This window comes from Mixophyes fleayi, chromosome 8 (assembly GCF_038048845.1).
Source record: "Mixophyes fleayi isolate aMixFle1 chromosome 8, aMixFle1.hap1, whole genome shotgun sequence".
Lineage (NCBI taxonomy): Eukaryota > Metazoa > Chordata > Amphibia > Anura > Limnodynastidae > Mixophyes > Mixophyes fleayi.
The window spans coordinates 109,384,584-109,404,328 of record NC_134409.1 but is presented as its reverse complement, the minus strand read 5'-3'; the positions used below and the strand labels follow the sequence as shown (position 1 = coordinate 109,404,328).

Below are 19,745 nucleotides of genomic sequence, written 5' to 3'. Positions count from 1 at the left end.
GCCGTCAATGTGTGGAGGTTTAAAACCTCCACCGAGCACGATTCTTAGTAAATTTACCCCCTAAGTTCAGCTTTTGGGGACATTTTTTCAGAACTGTTTATAGATGTAATGTTCTTTTCCCCTGCATGATGTAACAGCTGATTCTGTTACATTTTAAATGAACTGATATAATCTAATGTTGTTCTATGAGGAATAACATGCATTCACAATTAAGCTAAAACCCCAAACATGCCTTTTTTATTTTTATTTATTTTTACATTTTGACAAACATTTTTATTTTGAATCAAGCATGTTCCCATTTTGAAAGTTTTTGCTGTAAGTTGATTTCTGATTTTCGAGAACCATAATATCTTTATAATAAATATTTGAAATATTAATCATTTGTATATACATTGCCCCATATCCAAACATTCCAACATGAGCCATTTCTCTCCTCACACAATCATCATCATCATCATCATTTATTTATATAGCGCCAACATATTCCGTAGCGCTTTACAATTGGGGACAAACGTAATAAACTAATAAACAAACTGGGTAAAACAGACAAAGAGGTGAGAAGGCCCTGCTCGCAAGCTTACAATCTATGGGACAATGGGAGATTGACACATGAGGTTAAGTATACATTTTGCATCTTGGCCCAGCCAGACTGCAAAGGTAGGGTGACTCATAAGCTAAATGATCCTGTCACACAACAATGTTGGTCCGGGGGTAGTTGTCTTGTGTGAAATTGTGTAACAGGCTAAAGGTAGTGAGGTTAAGATGGTGGTTGAGGAATATTATAAGCTTGTCTGAATAGGTAGGTTTTCAGAGAACGCTTGAAAGTTTGTAGAACAGAGGAGAGTCTTATTGTGCGAGGGAGAGAGTTCCATAGAGTGGGTGCAGCCCGAAAAAAGTCCTGTAACCGGGAATGGGAGGATGTAATGAGGGTGGATGAGAGACGCAGATCTTTTGCAGAACGGAGTTGCCGAGTTGGGAGATATTTTGAGACAAGAGAGGAGATGTATGTTGGTGCAGCTTTGTTGATGGCCTTGTAGGTTAGTAAAAGTATTTTATATTGGATTCGGTAGAAGACAGGCACACAATGGTCTGCTTCTGGTTTTCCCACTGATTTTCCACTTGCTGTAGCCTTACTGGTTAAAAATTTATAAATAAAAAGTAAAAATAAAACAACATTATTTTTTTTAAATGCAGCAGTCGAAAATAGATTGGGAAAATATAGCAGAGTTTGTGTGCGGGGTGAGATGGGTCTTGTGGAGAGGTACAGTTTGCTTGTCACATTATGAGGGAGAAAATATTGTTTACCCACTAGGTGGCTCCTAGTAAACTGGTTGGCAATTTTAGTTTCTATGCCGGCTTGTAATATTTTTTATGTTTAGGTTGTCCTGTTGTTGTTTAGCTATTTTGCAACTAATATAGCTGTTATGTACAGTATATCACAATTAAGTATCACATTTTGTCATATCAAACAAATAAAGCATTTTACAAAGGGCTAAGCAGAAATATAATACAAAACAAATTTAGAGCATATATATAATACATACAATTTAATGGCAGAATATTATAAATTTCATGTTATACTGCATTCAAATCCCCCAAAAGACCTATTTATACACATCTGCAAAATTGCCGTTATTATATATTTTTACAAATGGTTTTAAATTAAAGACAAAATGCAATAAGTTGCTTTTACAGCATCACTGTGTAACTTAATATGCAGGTAAGCTGACCTGTGGTGATTAGAGCATAGAGGGTACTAGATCTGAGTATTTTGCAGATTTCTTTTTTAATGTTTATATCCATATTCATACTCCAGTTATTATTAGATTTAAAACAATTACTGGGCTCATCAAAAATATAACTTGTATTTTTAATACCATCCATCCATTGATAGAACAGTCTGTACCTGCCCCTGTGGTTCACCTGCCATGTTGTACGTTGCAAATAAAGCTGTGTTTGAATATACTGAGAAAGTTGTATGGGGGGAATTTTTCCCTGGTTTGGAGCTCAGTCCTGGGAATCTGTTTTAAATACTAGTACAAGAGGCTTCTCTGGCAACAGTCCTAAACTGTATGAAAATAATCTTGTTTTCCATTGCGGGTATTGCAAAATAAAAAACATTGTCAAATGACAAATAAATCATAAGATACTTCTGGAAAGCACATATTTTTTTCAGGCTGGCAGTTTATGTTGTCATTGATGGTGATGTTTCCTGTTTCCTAACTAGACCCTGTGCAAGCATTTTTCAGTATTACTTTAGGTTGAAACATTTGCTTAAATCAATAGAATTTGTTAATATATTGTCCTGGAAATCTATTTGAAAGTTGAGGCGTTGGTTAAATACTATAAAGAGTGAAGCTATTTTTATTTAAGGGTTGCGTCTGAATGAGCATAAAACACATGGGAAATATTTTTATTGTTGTACAAGGAATCTGCATTAACAGCATAGGTGTATGTATGAATACATGTTTTGTGGGAGATATTGAGGAGACGTCTTTCTCATAAGAGACAAAGATGAAGCCAGCTGTGGCAGCTTTGGCAAGCAAAAGGTTAAATGGTTCCACAAATTATATCTGTCAGTCCAGGTAATAATATTTATACAGAAGTGTAAGGTCTTTTACCTATTCATATGAAGGTTGTCAGACAGAACCCAATTCAGCAGTTTTAAATTTAACTTTAAGAACAAAGTAGATTTATGGAACGGTGATTTAAAATGTGATTTATAATGAGGTCATCATCATTTATTTATTTATATAGCGCCACTAATTCCGGAGCGCTCTGGTCATGTCAACAGAATGTAAATTTTAAAAATTAAATGCATTATACAGTTTAATTTACAGAAAAAAAAAGCACAGCGGGAACCAAAATGTTCAAGATTCCTCTACTTAGAAAGATAGGTGGTTGTAAAGAACAAGTAACACGATTTTAACATATCAAAAGTAAAAAAGAAATACAAGATTAAGAAGAAACTATTTGTATGCTGCCCTGTGCATGTGCCTAGATGGCCTATAAGTCAGTTTGTTTTTGCTGTAAAGAGCGACTTATGGGTTTATTGGTTTATTTACCATTATTCACCTGGCCAAGGTGAATAATGTTTCTTTTTATTGCTTCTTACCCTGGTGATGAAAAAAAGGACTTTTTAGCCATCTGCTGACCCGTCGACACTGGCACAGAGCATTAAGATTTACTTATGGCTTCGCTGGCCAGACTCTGTCATTGGGCACATGCGTGAAATTAGGGCTATTTGTTCTACTGCTATTTAATAAAAAAAAAAAAAGGTTAAATAAAGCATTTTAAAGTAAATCTAAAGCTTTTATACATAAAATATGGCGGTAGATATAATACATAATTTATAGCTACCATTCCCCTACCAGAAAAAATCAGCACCTATTTAAAATTGACCTACACTGAAATAAATAATGAATTGAATCCATAAATTATTTTTCTTTAGTGCTTACCTTATGTTAGTGATATCCTGAAAGCGTTATCTTTTGTTGAAGAACTATTTAGAAACAGTATTTATGTGCCCAACCAAAACAGGCTTGGTGAAAACAGAGTGGTGACTCCATTGTTATATAAAGTATAGCAAAAACAAGTCCTCTTTTTATTGGAAACCCCTTTTCCTAGCAAAGGGGGCTTATCACACTTTGATAAATAGACCCTACCATGTGAAAAAGTGACCATACTAATAATAATAATGTATTTCTCGTTTACCCTTACAGTTCTCATGATTTTAGCCTCCACAGAATTTTTTATAGGTTCAACTATTTCTTAATTTGCGTATTACACAACTCCTATACTCCCACTGTAAGCTGCTGTTAACTCGATTTGTTGCGGCTGCATCCCTAGATCATGAGATCAACGTAAATAATTCTGTTTTCTGCATTTTACCCATGAAGTCTCACATACTTCAAGTGTCATTCATTTAATCTACAGAGAACTGAATTCATAAATGTATTTGAGGCCCAATTACTTATTATTAATGGTCTAAAGTAATATTCATGTTTGTAAAAAGTGCCTGGAGGTCATTTACAAGTGCGCCAAGATTTCCGCCATAGTGGACATCTGCCGCAGTTTGGACAATCAGAGGGGAGGAGTTTGGTGGAGCAAAGGCGTTTTTATCAGAGTACAGAATAGGCGTGTTGTTTAGAGTATTGCACACCCGTTTCCATTCTGCAAAAACTTGATATCTGCAACATCTCTTGTTCTATAAATTTAATGGGCTCCACTTTGCACCTCCACGTTGCACCTTGATGTAGAAGTGCTTTTTCAGCTTTACTTTGAGCAATGTATTAATACTTCACACACACAAAACCGCCACCTCTTAAAATCAGCTATGGCTAAACTGAGGAGCAATTTTTAAGATAAAAATGTCTGGCGACAAATGTTTAAAACCTGCGCCTGTCCCTGGAAAATAGGAACAGTTGGCAACTGCACATTTAATAATATACCTTGATTGTGATCTGAACTTATCCAACATAACTGCTCCATGCATCCTCTCTTCAGCGAGAGAAACGAGCAATTGTGCAACATTTTTGCGTGTGCTCGTACATTTAGAAGTGCTTTGCTGCATTGGATACACACCTCCTTTTGGTAGCGCGCCCATGTGCTAAGGTTTTCCCAGGACAGTTTTAGCAATAAAAGGTTCTGCATCGATAACTGCAGTTTGGTATGTAACATAAAATATGGGGCGGCTTAGTGGACTGAAAGTCATGCCTTAAGCACATTTTATATCATTCAGAATCACGGCTAATTAAAGCACCACTTAACCTATCATACATGCTGCCTCTTGTAAAACATATACCATCAACATTTACATATATAGGGCCTGATTCATTAAGGAAAGTAAGTAAATAAAGGAGTACATTTTCTCCTGGACAAAACCATGTTACAATGCAAGGGGTGCAAATTAATTAATTATTTTGCACATAAGATAAATACTGGCTGTTTTTTTCATGTAGCACACACATACTTGATATCTTTATTTGTACACTGAAATGTAAAGTTAATCTAGGACATGCCCTACTCCAACTATAAATCTGCCATCACATTTTAAATTCGCCTCCCCTTCAATGCAACATGGTTTTGCCAAGGTGCAACTTTTTTTTAGGACTACTGCGACCTTCTCCTCACTGGCCTCCCCCTCTCCCATCTCTCCCCCCTCCGCTCCATTCTCAATGCAGCTGCTCGACTCATCTTTATCTCACGCCGCTCATCCTCTGCCCCCCCTCTCTACCAAGCCTTACACTGGCTCCCCTTCCCCTACAGGATTCTTTTCAAACTCCTCATCACCACCTACAAAGCTCTCTCCCAGTCTACTGCCCCCTATATCTCCAACCTCATCACCATTCACACTCCTGCCCGCTCCCTGCGCTCGGCCAATGACAGTCGCCTCTCCTCCACTCTGATCACCTCTTCCCACTCTGGAATCCAAGATTTCTCCCGAGCTGCCCCCCTGCACTGGAATGACCTCCCTTGCTCCATCCGTCTCTCTCCCAACCTGTGCTCCTTCAAACGGGCACTTAAAACCCAACTGTTCCTTAAAGCCTACCAACCATCCACCTAACCCCTCATCCACTCTTCTCGTTCTCCCTCTCTCCCCTGGTCCCTCTCTTCTCTCCCCCTTGCTTCACTGGCTCCCTTTTGTGCCTGTTTTTGTTTCACCCTCCCTTAGGATGTAAGCTCGTATGAGCAGGGCCCCCTCTCCCCTCCTGCCTCCATACTGGTTCTTCTGCTCTGTCTTTATTCCATATGTCTCCCTGGAGTTCCTGAAGCATTGGTATTTTCTGTTTATTGTTCTGTACTGTGTCACCTTGTTAGGTCTACTGTTTGTACTGTGTACAGCGCTGCGGAAACAAATAAAGGATAGTAATACTTTCCTTAATGAATCAGGCCCATAGTGTTAACTGCTTCCATATCTTGCTCAAACTTGCATTGATTTAGGTAGGGTTTATTTTGTATTTTCTACTGTCAAATGTTGGGTGGTTTACAGGAAGCTGATTGGTGAGGGTATTGTCCTCTATCTCCTTGGGGGCCCTATTGTACCTTAATAAAACAAACAGGACAGTTACTGGTTATTATTACACAATCATTGATTTCTGGTCATCTTTTACAAGGGGAAAAGGACTTGCCACGGTTAACCCATATGTTGCTGGGATTGTGGCCATCAAGAATTATAACTCTTGATAGTCTTATCAGCAATACTAAATCAGCAACAGAGATGGACCCTCACCTGTCTATTGCCTAGGAGTTTCTTTCAAGTTGAGAAATGTCCATAGCCGGATATTCCCTTTAAAGGTGTACTTAGAATTATAAAACCAGTCATTTAAATTCATCTGCAGTTTTATGCATGATATTCTTTGAACAAAATGATGAGATTTTTCTGTTATCAACTGACTGGTGTCATCATAAAATTTAGAGATGGAATTCATCAAAGCGCTCATTAAACATGCCTCTTCTTTATTGCACGCGATATTGCCCAAAATAACAAACCTTTCAATGGATTTTATTGCATGTTTTATGACCCCACACTCTTGTTTTATCACAGTTTGGCGACTCTCTCCATAATGTTAATAATATTCTCTGCCTCAATAACACACAAAAAAAAAATTGTGTTTCCAGCTATCAGGTTTGGACGGATGCCGCAGGCTGAGAAGGAGAAGCTCTTGGCTGAGATTTCCAGTGACATCGACCAGCTAAATCCAGAATGTGCTGATCAACGGGTCCTGGCCAAGCACTTGTATGACTCATACCTCAAGTCATTCCCTTTAACGAAAGGCAAGGCCAGAGCCATTTTGACAGGAAGGACAACAGACAAATCGGTGAGTGGGAGTTATGTGTGTAAATGATTTACTGGGTTGTACACCCTTCTATTGTGTTGACAGCACAGGATGTGTCCGGATTCGTGGAAGGTCATTTTCCTTGTATATAAGTGTAGCACATCTTGGTAACAGCAGACACTCATATTCACAACAAATTATACATATTTTTCAGACAGGTTACATAAGGCATTTATCTTTGACTTCCAGACTCAAAGTAGTCTCAAAGACTTAGCACATTGCTGGTTTAAGCATCAACAGTATAACACATATATTTGCTATAAGTAATCACTATGCTATAGTTTTTTTTATTTGCGTCAAAGGCATTTTGTGGTTTGAGCTCCAATCTTATTTGGAGTAATGCACCAGTTCTTTCTAATACTGACTCATGTTTCTGTGCCCGTTTCCTTACTGTTTAATTAGCTCCAGCAAACCTTCCTAAGTTATTCATAATTGGACCTATGCTGCTTTTCAGCTGATATCTTAATGCCTCATAGACCATTTCCAACATAACCACATTTATTTTCTGGCCGTTCAGCAATCAGACCTGTTATCGCAGTTGGCAAATGACTACATACACAGACCAACATTGGTCATACGTGGGCAGCTTTTTTATGGGATGCGATAGAAAAAGTAATTACATTGTTAATTTACTTTTTCCTAGACATGAGTGTGGTTTCTGGCAGGTCCACTTTAACAGGTCGCCTAACAATACCGTACATTCTAATGCTCCCATTACAATAAACAATGCAATATATAACTTGGCAAAGATTTATTTGAGTTTAGATTAAGTTTGTCCTGGTTCCTGTGGGGTGCTGTGACATCCTTCACTGAGCACCATAATTTTGAATACTTAAGTGGACACTGATTATTCAGGTCTGTCAACTCTCACATTGGAGGCTAAATTCTCAGGTATATCCACATAGAAATAAGAATTTAAAAATATAGGAGCTTTAATAATGTTGTTTTGGATTATTAGAATACAATTCAAATAAAAATAGCACTGTCAAATTATATAAATAAAATACATCTTTTATTACCACAATCATAAAATACTTGGAATCTATATTAATCAAAACACGTATCTTGATGTCGATATATGACAATAAATCTATATCTATCTATCTATCGTATATATTAGGCCTGAAATAAATCGTTAGTGATCAATGTAGTACTACAACGAGTCTCCTATAAGACATAATGACAAAGAGCTTTCAGCTGTATGTTTGATAAGATAAAACCATCAAAGCAAAGTTCACTATAGTAATGACTGAATGGGTGTCCGGATACAATGTAACTGTATTTAGCCACATTTGCACCGAACCAGTCTTCAATGGTGATTGACAGCTTAATGATTTCAGATTTTACAATACTTATTCATAGGCTCACTTGGCCTATTGTCAGTTATTTTGCGATAATAAATATCAGAAACCATGTATCTCAAAAGCCAAGTCCAATATAATATACTTAGTTACCCTTTCTGTAGGACGTCTGGCTTGTCAGTGAAACTAATGCTACATAGATAACAATGGTAACATAATAAAGAAGTAAGAAAATGAAATTTCAATATAAGCAACATAAAAAATAGCTGTGACAAAACAAGGGGTAAGTGGCTATATTAATGACGTATTTTTATTGATCTTCTTTCAGCCAGTGGTAATCTATGATATGAACTCACTGATGATGGGAGAGGATCAGATCAAGTGCCAAACTTCCCTGAACCCTTATATGGAGCAGAACAAGGAAGTTGCCATACGTATATTCCAGAGATGTCAGTCTCGTTCCGTTGAATCCGTACGGGAGATCACTGAATTTGCAAAAAACATCCCAGGATTTGTCAACCTTGACCTAAACGACCAAGTAACTCTCCTGAAGTACGGGGTCCATGAGATCATATTTACAATGCTGGCCTCTCTCATGAATAAAGACGGTGTTCTCATTGCCGAGGGTCAAGGTTTTATGACCCGAGAGTTTCTGAAGAGCTTAAGGAAGCCATTTAGTGAATTTATGGAGCCCAAGTTTGAATTTGCCATAAGGTTTAACGCATTAGAATTGGACGACAGTGACCTTGCCATCTTTGTAGCTGTCATCATACTTAGTGGAGGTAAGATCTGGTCTGTGGCAGGGACATATTCTGCTTCATAACAGAATAACAGTTGAGAAAATACACTGTGCCGTTATCCATAAATGCAGGATAATAATATGTGCTGAGAACTACATCCAATATAGAAAAGCAAGAGACGTGGTAATGTACAGCTGTTAGTACATACAGAGCAGGTAATTTTATTGGAAACTGCAGAGGAGCATCACAAACTCAGCTTTGGTCCCAGCATGCACATAGATTTCTGTGCATTGTATTGTGGCTCAATATGGCAGCATTTGCATAGGCTGAGGGGAGGATTTAGGAATAGTGAGGACATTCTTTGCTAAATACGGAGCACCTACTCTCGCAAAGCAGTGCATAAAAACAACATTTCATTTTTCAGAGTTTGATTAATAAACTTATATTGTGGGATGGAACGAGTGGTGTTCCTTGCTGTGCCGATTGGAACAAAGCCTTGTTCACTCCATAAAGAACATTTTGCACCATCTTAGAGCTAGGGGTTCTGTGGGTCTCCTCCTATGTGTACTCTTAGATTGAGGTGGTGCCTCCTGAGAAGAGACTGTAAGACTGCACCTCAAAGTGCGCTGGTCAGGTCATCTTGGCATCAATGATCTTCATGATGGGAGCCTATTCTATTAACATACCTAACACAGCATGCAAAACATTAAAACTGGTATTGTCATAGTACCTCTGATTTCATGTCAACCACTGAACACTGACAAAAATATCAAACAATAATTGCCCCTGATTCCTCCCCATATCTGCAGCAGAGTTCTGCCCCAAGATATCACTGTTTTACTTCTACCCTTATTATAATTAACCTTCATTGTCAATCATTTCAATGTAATAATTAAAGATCATGACTTTCACTGCACATACACAACTGGCAATAACAAGTTTTAATACTGATCCTCTTTAGAGACAAAGCATAAGTCTAGGGGGTATATTTACTAAGCTCCAGGTTTGAAAAAGTAGAGATGTTGCCTATAGCAACCAATCAGATTCTAGCTATCATTTATTTAGTACATTCTACAAAATGACAGCTAGAATCTGATTGGTTGCTGTAGGCAACATCTCCACTTTTCAAACCCGCAGTTTAGTAAATATACCCCTAGGAATATATCAGTTATATAAATCAGAAGATCTCTCCAATCATATTCCTGCCTCTCAAATAGCTATCCATCTATTCAGTAGGGTTGGCAACTGAGCTATCATTGAAGAGCAACCTTCAATATCCGATGAAGAATAAGTTATATTTGCTTTATGCTGTAGGATCTTCTCTGGCACTAAGCAGGATATTGTGGCTTCATTCCCAGTTAAACTCAATAATGTGCAGTTTTTATGAGATTGGACATCAAGGTTGGGCAGAGAACGAGAATCTGTTAACGTGTAACCGTCTTGTAAACGTCAGAGTAAAGCAATGTCATATGAGGATAAGTTTACTGGGCTTATTTATCTGCAGGTGTAAAATATATAATAGCAGCTGGTTCCAACCAGACTTCTATGACCAGAAGTAGATTGTGAAAGAAATATTGTGTATTTTCCAATAATATATTGTAAAATGTTCTCACTTCAGCGTGCACCACAATTATGGGGCTTATTTAAAAGTATATCTATAATGGGGGGAAAGAACTGTTGAAATGACTGCATAAAATTATGTGTTTGGGATAAACAGCCATATAAAACAATGTGTTGCTGTTGTTGCAGTACAACTAACGTGCTTTGCCAACATTTAAAGGAGAACCCCAGACCGGGGTATTTGTGGTCCTATAGTAGTAGTGATACACTTCAGGGGCCGTATGGGCGTTCCTCTAACCTTCACCTCAATAATAAGTTAAAAGTAAGTTAAAGTATTAAAAGCAATAGCAAGCACAATAATAAAAAAGAAGGAAGCAGCTGGGAGCCTCAGGTGATTGTGCTGGGGCCACCTCTAGCCCATCATGGTTCTAAAGAGTGTAACTTTTGTGGTTCTCCATCACAGATCACCAATTTAACCAAAAGTCACCAGTTCGGTGAGGTGATCGACAAAACATGCAGATAGTGTGTCTTGAGGATGCGGTTGACAACTGCTGTCTAAAGTATTTGATTGGTGGGATCGATCTCTGTTATCCCCACTGTTGCTGAGGAACATCCTTTAGATCTCACGTTTGAAGTATAAGAACTATATCCTAGTTCATGTAGGTTATGTACAATAGACCTTGCAGCACTAGAATCTCCATAGTGTCAAATTTACTGAATGTAATAATAATAATGTACTTTTGCATTTAAATTATCCTTTTCAATATATATTAACTTCTAAAACCTAGAGATTAAGATTAGTGTAGAAATGCATCTAACATGCAGAGAAATTAGCATTTCTGTTGTACAGTTGGCCAATATTGAAAAATAGGGACATCTCCAAGAACAAATCTTTAAAACCCTGGACTGTACATGAAAATTAGGAACAGTTGGAAACTATGTTATATTTTAGGCATTTGCTACCCTTATAAAAATATTGTTAGTGTCTACTAATGCAAAATGATGGAAGGAGGCAGCTTTTCTAAGGACTATGAGGGGGGAGTTGCTGCCAGGATTGTAGTGTGTTATAGGTACAGGGAATAGAGAGATGGACAGCACTGGTCAAGCATCACCAGGATGACATGCACTTGAAATGATGTATATATCATCATCATCTTTTATTTATATAGCACCACTAATTCCGCAGCGTTGTACAGACAACTCACATCAGTCCTTGCCCCATTGGAGCTTACAGTCTAAATTCCCTAACATACACAATTATACAGACTAGAGTCAATTTGATAACAGCCTACTAGTATATTTTTGGATTGTGGGAGGAAACCGGAGCACCCGGAGGAAAACCACGCAAACATGGGGAGAACATACAAACTCCACACAGATAAGGCCATGGTCGGGAATCAAACTCATGACCCCAGAGCTGTGAGGCAGAAGTGCTAACCACTAAGCCACCGTGCTGCCCATATATATGTGGATAGTCAAGGCTATCTGTGCACAGTGACAGTTTTGAACCACAGTTCTCACAGTCCACACAAAACAAATTCTCATACTTAGTATAATGATTGCATGTATAATATTATACTTTTACGTTGTAATTAAATTTTCCTTTCACCTTTGAACGTCTCTTGCTTGCCATTTACAGTGTTAGGTAATATGGATAATAAGTGTTTTTATGCTCAAGAGGATTTTTCTTTACATGTTTACATGATTACTTTTTTTATGATGACAAAGTTATTGCATTGCAAAAGAATTGCCCCTTGAATTTATTGTTTCTTATTGATATTTACTGTTTAGATCGACCCGGATTATTGAATGTGAAGCCCATAGAAGATATTCAGGACACTTTGCTACAGGCCCTAGAGCTGCAACTCAAGATGAACCACCCGGACTCCACTCAACTCTTTGCTAAACTTCTCCAAAAGATGACAGACCTTAGACAAGTTGTGACAGAGCATGTCCAGTTATTGCAGATTATAAGGAAAACGGAGGTGGAGATGAGCCTCCACCCACTCCTGCAAGAGATTTACAAGGATTTGTACTGAATCTATACTCACATCTGCAAGAGATTGACAAGCACTTGTTCTGAATCTCAACGATATTTTCAAGGCCTTGTACTGAATGTCCACTCACATGTGCAAGAGATCTACTAAGACATCTATGAAATCTCCAACCAAGACATGCAAGACATCTAGAAGGACTTATACTGAATATCCACCAATATCTGCAAGATATCTACAAGGACTTATTATGACTCTTCACCAATATTTGCAAGAGATCTACAAGGACTTGTACTGAATCTCCTTCTGCATACAAGAGATCTACAAGGACTTGTACTGAGCCTTCAACCACATCTTCAAGAGATCTAGAAGGACTTTTACTGAGCCTTCAACCACATCTTCAAGAGATCTAGAAGGACTTGTACTGAGACATCAACCACATCTTCAAGAGATCGACAAGGACTTGTACTGAGCCTTCAACCACATCTTCAAGAGATCTACAATGACCTGTACTCAATCTCCACCTGCGTTTGCAAGAGATCTACAACAAGTTGTACTGAAACTCCAATCACGTCTGCTCGAGATCTACAGCAAGTTGTACTGGAGCTCCAACCACATCTGCAAGCCTTGGACAGGTTGTGAAAGAATAACTTGTATTGAAACTCCACCACTCCTGCAAGAGAACTATGGGGACCTGTACTGAACTAACCTTTTATAATTATGTATTTTTACAATTTGCACTATTTTTATGAGGGAAATCTGTAAACAGCAGCAACATTACTGTGACAAAGCCATAAAAGACACAAAGCTTTCATATAACTGGTCTATTTTATGCAGCTGGTTTATAAAGCACATGTACAATTACTTTTAATATTAAAATGTTTTAAGAAATGAGTGTTGTTTCCTACTATAAAGTAAGCCTTAGCGAGCTATCAAGATGCACAGTGGCGGGTGACTGCTCTACCATGTTTCCACCAACCCCTTTCCTGTTTCGTAAAAATGTACAAAATCTGATCTTGTAATGAGTCCAAAGAAAGCTACTTCAAATAGCGGTTTCCTATTGATTACGTTTAAACATGACATCAGCTAGACACCAACATGTCAAAGATGACCTATTGCCACATTTTGATAATGCCCCCATTTCCCTACCCTTGGAAGCCTGACTGTATTAGGTAATGTACACTTTAACAAAACGCCTTCACCACTAATTCAAGGTTATTGATTTTGTCATGTTTTTGGCAAGTACAGTACTGGCTAGGCACTGGTATTACATAACTGATAGTGACGTCAGTGTTATTTTATCCCTCATTGGATTTGCTTACTATGCAGTGTCAAGTATAAGATCTGCACTGTGACGCAATGAAGTCAACGACCAGTGTTCTGCATTGTTTCATTTCCAATGTTTTAATACAATCTCCAAGAGCAATGATAGGCAATCTGATACACTCTCATGGGTGGCCCTCTAACCTTCAGAAGCACCACACAATACCCTTTCATTAATATGTTATAACAATACATTTAATTAAAGGAGGCCCCTTTCTGTAATAACATATCAGTAGGTGGTTTAAACAAGTGTTACAAGATATAGTGAACAAATCTATAATAAAGCAGGAAGAAGTTGGGGGGGGGTGCAGGTGAAGGCTCAGAGGGCCGCATGCAGCCTCAGGGGCCGCCTGTTGCCCTTCGGCCCTCCTCTCAATAAAATGTTTGCTATTGGGCCCAGCAGCTAGTAGTTAGCCATAATGGTTCAACAGGAGTGTGCACCTACATAATAATCATGGCTATAATTAGTTCATCTCCTGAAGATTTATAATGAATTATGCTATATGACGTATTAACGTTAGCCTACATTTGTAATAACAAGTGTTACCCCCCACCCCCCAGTCCAGTGAACGTTTAACAATGTTTCAAACCTCAAGTATTATTCATACCTAAGGTAAAAATTTAAATTAAAAACTTGGAGTTCCAATGTTAATAATACATTTGTTACAACAATCCAATAGCAGAAAGGACCATCTCTTCTCAGCTGGCTCTCACTCAGTGTTTGTTAAAGAGCCAATATCTGTAATGCTGTGTACATACATCTCTCTAATTACAGAATCCCACTGCTAACCCCCTTTAATCCATCCTGTCACCTTGTATAAGGCAGAGGTATTTTTTCGATTTCTATTGCTGTATTTATACACATACATACTAATATGTTTTTTTTTTTTACATTTGTGAAGTTTTACATTAAGTTAAAAAATCTGACAACTGTACTATCTTTAGAAGTACCAAGGTAATGTCTTGGCACTGGAGAATTGTAAACACTTCCCTGATCTTCCTCTGTCTTTATATCCTCATACTAAACTCACTGTTAGAGAGACTTTAGTATAAAATAACAGTATGTCAGCAAATATTCTGTCTGTCTGTGAATTATTATACATGTGTGTATGGTTGCCAACTCTAGCAGGCTCCCTGTATATAACAAGATAGAAAAATGAGGGTGTCACAGGCCTCTACAAATATAGTCTACAGACGAAACTGCATAATATATATCACAAATGAATAAAAACACACACATATATATATATATATATATATATATATATATATACTGGTAGGAAGAAAATAAGAGGAATCTTCCACTATAGGAATACAACATACTGGTTCTATTACTGCATCCACAACATCTACATCATAGGGGCTGTCTTCTTCTACTAATCCAGCTTCCATTTGACTCTCTTTGACCTGTTTTGGCCATGAACTAATCAAATGAATAATTAGTTACTCAGTTAGTTCAACATCCAAGACTAACCTGACAATTTATAGTCTCTGTATGATGATCAAATTAATCATTCACTGTCTAGTCTCGCTTGGTGGTGATTGTGACATTGCTGGAAGCTGAATTAGCCATTTTATAGGTCTGACACCAGATTTCATTCATAGGGGGGAAAACTTCCAAAAGTAACACGGCCTGCGCACTATTACCGATAATACGGTAATCGTGCGCATTATTACCATTAATACGGTAATCTTTACCGCTGGTTTTTGCTTGCAGCTCAGGGAGCCGCGAGCAGAGATCAAGGTTAAATTACCGTATTAAACGTAATATAATTAGCGCCACGTTGACTGCGGCCGAATTGAATTCCCCCCTTATTGTCTGAATGGCATGTTAATTAGATATTTCGCAGCATACTTTGCCCATAGCAACAGATTTAATGCATTGATTGTGCGGCATGCTTGTCGGGGGAATCACACTATAAAGTTTAAGAGGCAGGACACCACAGTATTTAGATAGGGATTGTGCTTTAACAAAATATTGGCAGATGAGAATGGGGTTTTATTCTTATGATGCCTATGATATCCATCATCTTCAACTCTTGAGAACTTCAACCTGAAAAGCTTCATTTAGAAGCTGCTATACAGTGCAACCCTGCACAATGGAATTGTCCTTACTGAGTTCATTTATATCAACAACCATTTTCAGATCGCTCGTTTATAATCAAAAATGCCATTGATCTGTGGAAGCTAAATATATTCAATACAGTGCTTTAATACATTTCCACAATATTCAATATTGTATATTGTTGTGCAGTTAAAGCTGAGCTGTAATCAACATAGAACTGCACATTAGACAGATACAACACATACCTCAACTTTGGATTACTTTTAGTTTGTGGTACAGCTGTATAAATTATTCTTTATTCACTTATTTACTAGAGATGAGCTTTCGGATTCAGAGAACAGATCCGAAAACATCATTTCTGGGAAAAAGTTGGATCTCGTATGTTAGCAAATAGCTGACATTCCATACACCACCTGTAAGTGGTAAGGAAAGGCTCAGACCATGGCCACTTTTTGCGAGTAGTTGTCCTGCTACTGCTATTAAACGAACAGAGCCCTGAGGAGAGTCTAAGGGACTGCTACGTGCGAGTCTGACATTTCAGAGTGTGACACTGTAATTATAGAGCCTCCTTCCAAAATTTCTCAATCATTTGGAAATATAAGGATGAGTAGTACTGATGATGATTTAGATATAGAATTGAGGATATCACAACAAGTAGACATAGGGACGTTGAACATCTAGGCACCTTCTTCCTCTTAAATCATTTGCAGCGAGTTCATTCAAGTAGTTTATCAAATGCAGGAAAATCATTAGTCCAGCATCTGCTACCACCAGAATGCATAGATACTTCAAGTAGTCTTCACTGTCAACACCTTCATCATTAACCCCATTATTAGTACGTAGTCCAGCATCCAATTTGCAAATGCAAACTGACTTTCCTAACGCAATCCATGATTCCGACGAAGGATCCTGTTTCTGATGCATGTAATAAGGACTCACACACAAACCGCTAGCGTAACAAATCCTTGTGCGCTAGGGCTGCTGCTGTGGGTGACACTGCTATACAGAAGAATACCAAGAAAATTAAGCATAGTTTTAAACAATAATTGTCTTTAAAGGAATCATTTGCAAGAGTAACCATCATTCTGTTGCAAAACAGATCACTAAACCCATGACGACTATATTAGCATTGGATGTGCATCCAATTTCATCCATCTCAATTCAATTTTTCCTGAACAGCAATTCCTCAGCCGTACCTGGAGGTTAAACACAAAATCATTAATTCCCTAGAAAATGCTATTGTAACGACTATACAGTTAACTATGGATAGGTGGACAAACGGTACTGGTAAAACAACAGACTATTTGATTGTGACAGTCCACTGGGTAGGTGTATCACCTTCAGCAACAGAGCCTGTGGCCCGGGGATGTGCCAATGGAGATGCAGCCAATTGAAGTCCTGGGTTTCTCGAATCCTGCCTGGTTTCAGCCGTATCACTTGCACCAGTTACAGGGTAGGTGTAAGTGCCGACTATTAGCTATGACTGACACGGCATAGTGTTTGTATTAATAGCTACACACAACATGTGTATGCAGGGAAAATAGAGTTTAAGTTCTCATTGTATGTACAGTGTATATTAAAAGCATCTGTAATTCTGTATTTTACATATATATATATATATATATATATATATATATATATATATAAAATACATAAATGTATGTATATATATATATACATATATATATATATATATATATATATATATATTCCATATTTTTTATTGATGCTTATACTTTTAAGACTTGTTCAGTTAACTTCTTTGTGTTCTGCTCTGCCCCTTTATTTAACTGATGCTTGTGAGTATACCGCAGTCCATTGTGTGTATGTACATACAGCAAGTACTGTTTAAGCAAAGTGTACTTACATCCAGATTGAAATTGAAACATTTCTTGAGATACGTTTGAATATGAATACGGTTGACACTACGTACAAGTTCTGTTCTCTTTTTTAAAACACATTGTGTGCGTAAGTTGTGTGCGAACATGAATCACGCCCTCCTAACATTCTAAAAAGTGGTACCCTTTTGCTTATGCCAGTGGTTCCCAAACTTTTTCAGTTCGCGGCACCTTTAGAGTTTCCATAATTTTTTCAAGGCACCCCTCCAAAATAATTACAGAGCAGTATCGTTTTATAAGTAGTTGGGTCAAAATAACGTAATAAGTATTTAGGTCAGGACAGAAATACTTAGTAAGTTGTTTTCAAAAATAATACACATAAATCCAAGGGAAAAGAATATTTTTATAATTTTTTTTCAATTATACTTCTGTCAAAAAATCAAACAAAATAAAACAACATGTACAAAAATCATCACACTGTGCCCTCCTTCACCCACACACTCTGTACCCCCCTTTATCCACACACTCTGTGCCCTCCTTCATCCTCACTCTGGCCCCCTTCATCCTCACTCTGCCCCTCTTCATCCTCACTCTGGCCCCTCCATCATTCTTTTGCCCCTCCATTGCTGTTTCCTATCACCATTTCCCCTCCCCTTTATTTACTTACCATACTTGGCCTTCTTTCTTATATTTCTCTTGTCTTCTCTTCTGTCTTCTTACCAATCCGACGGCGCCCGGGACCCAGCATCCTCCTCTCTCTCGCCGCTTCTCACTGAATATGTCGGACGTGATGACGTCACACCCGACATTCGTGAGACGCGAGGAGGGAGGAGGATGCTGGGTCCCAGGTGCTGCCGGATTGGTACGTTTTTTTTGTTTTTTTACATTTTCTTCCTGGCCACGGCACCCTTGTGACATCGCCACGGCACCCCTGGGAGCCGCGGCGCAAACTTTGAGAACCGCTGGCTTCTGCTGATAATAAGGGTGGAAGATCTGGAATTCATGGGAGTTTTGCATATCTTCACACACCCTGGCATTTAATTACTGAGATACTAAGCATTAGAAATTGATCCAGAAATGTTTATGTGTGTGTGTATGTTGGCGGTTTGGAGGTGAGAGGGTTTATATACCATATGAAGAAGGGGCAAATTAGCCACATGGGGCATATGGACCATTGGTATTAAAGCCAGCAGTGCATATTTTCTACATATATTAAAGTGTGATAAGTAGGGTGAGGATTTCTATTACCTTTAAATGTGAGAAATGCATGCATTTATGATCTTTAAAAATAAGCAAAAAAATATGAACTTATAGTTTTTAGAAAAATTTTCATTCAATTATTTTTTGATCAAATTTTTATATACTATATTTTTATATATTATACATAGACTCACGAAGATAAAGAGGAACTTAATAGGCATGAATGGAGAAAAACTGCTACTGTTATTGGCAGAAAAAAAAAATACTTTGATAGTAAAATATTCATATCTAGCATTATTCTACATTGGTGGAAGAATGGCACCGGGTGACGACATACATGTTCAGGTTTTGAAACTCAAAACTCCTCCGGTTGTCACTCAGTATGTTCTTGTACATGAAGAAACTCAGTATAACATCACACGACTTTACAGTTGTGTATTTGAAGAATGTCAATTACATGGGAAAAAATTCTAGCTTAAAAACGTAAAATATATGTATTTATGTGCCCAATAAAAAAAACAAATGACTAAATTTACATAAACTTACTTAGAAATTAAAATAACAATCAGGGAAATGTATGACATGTCATAGAAATCCTCAGCCTAGTGATAGGTGATCTCCTGACACCTTGAGTACAATTTCAGGTCTCCATTTACAATATTTCAGGGAGAGTGACATTCCATTACTAAATATACCTGTGATGAGCAAGTCTGTTGAATCTGACATAATATATTTTTAGCACGAACAATATTTATGAGAAATATTTTTTCGACAGTGGAATTATTGTGGTTCAGTAACATGAAATGCAAACTACATATTGTGGTTAACTGAAACTGACTTTACTATGTGTGCATAGATAACCACTTAAATGTCATTATGCTTCAT

At 37.7% G+C, this 19,745-nt stretch overlaps 1 protein-coding gene across 1 annotated transcript in view; it reads left to right on the top strand.

The window, feature by feature from the left end:
• PPARG (peroxisome proliferator activated receptor gamma) overlaps positions 1 to 13,325 on the top strand; it is a 66,141-nt gene extending 52,816 nt beyond the window's left edge. The window contains exons 5-7 of the mRNA XM_075183164.1: positions 6,622 to 6,821; positions 8,469 to 8,922; positions 12,232 to 13,325. Of these exons, the coding sequence (XP_075039265.1) occupies positions 6,622 to 6,821; positions 8,469 to 8,922; positions 12,232 to 12,479 (902 nt within the window). The 3' untranslated portion in view covers positions 12,480 to 13,325. The remainder of the gene's footprint in view (positions 1 to 6,621; positions 6,822 to 8,468; positions 8,923 to 12,231) is intronic.
• The last annotated feature ends 6,420 nt before the right edge of the window (positions 13,326 to 19,745 follow it).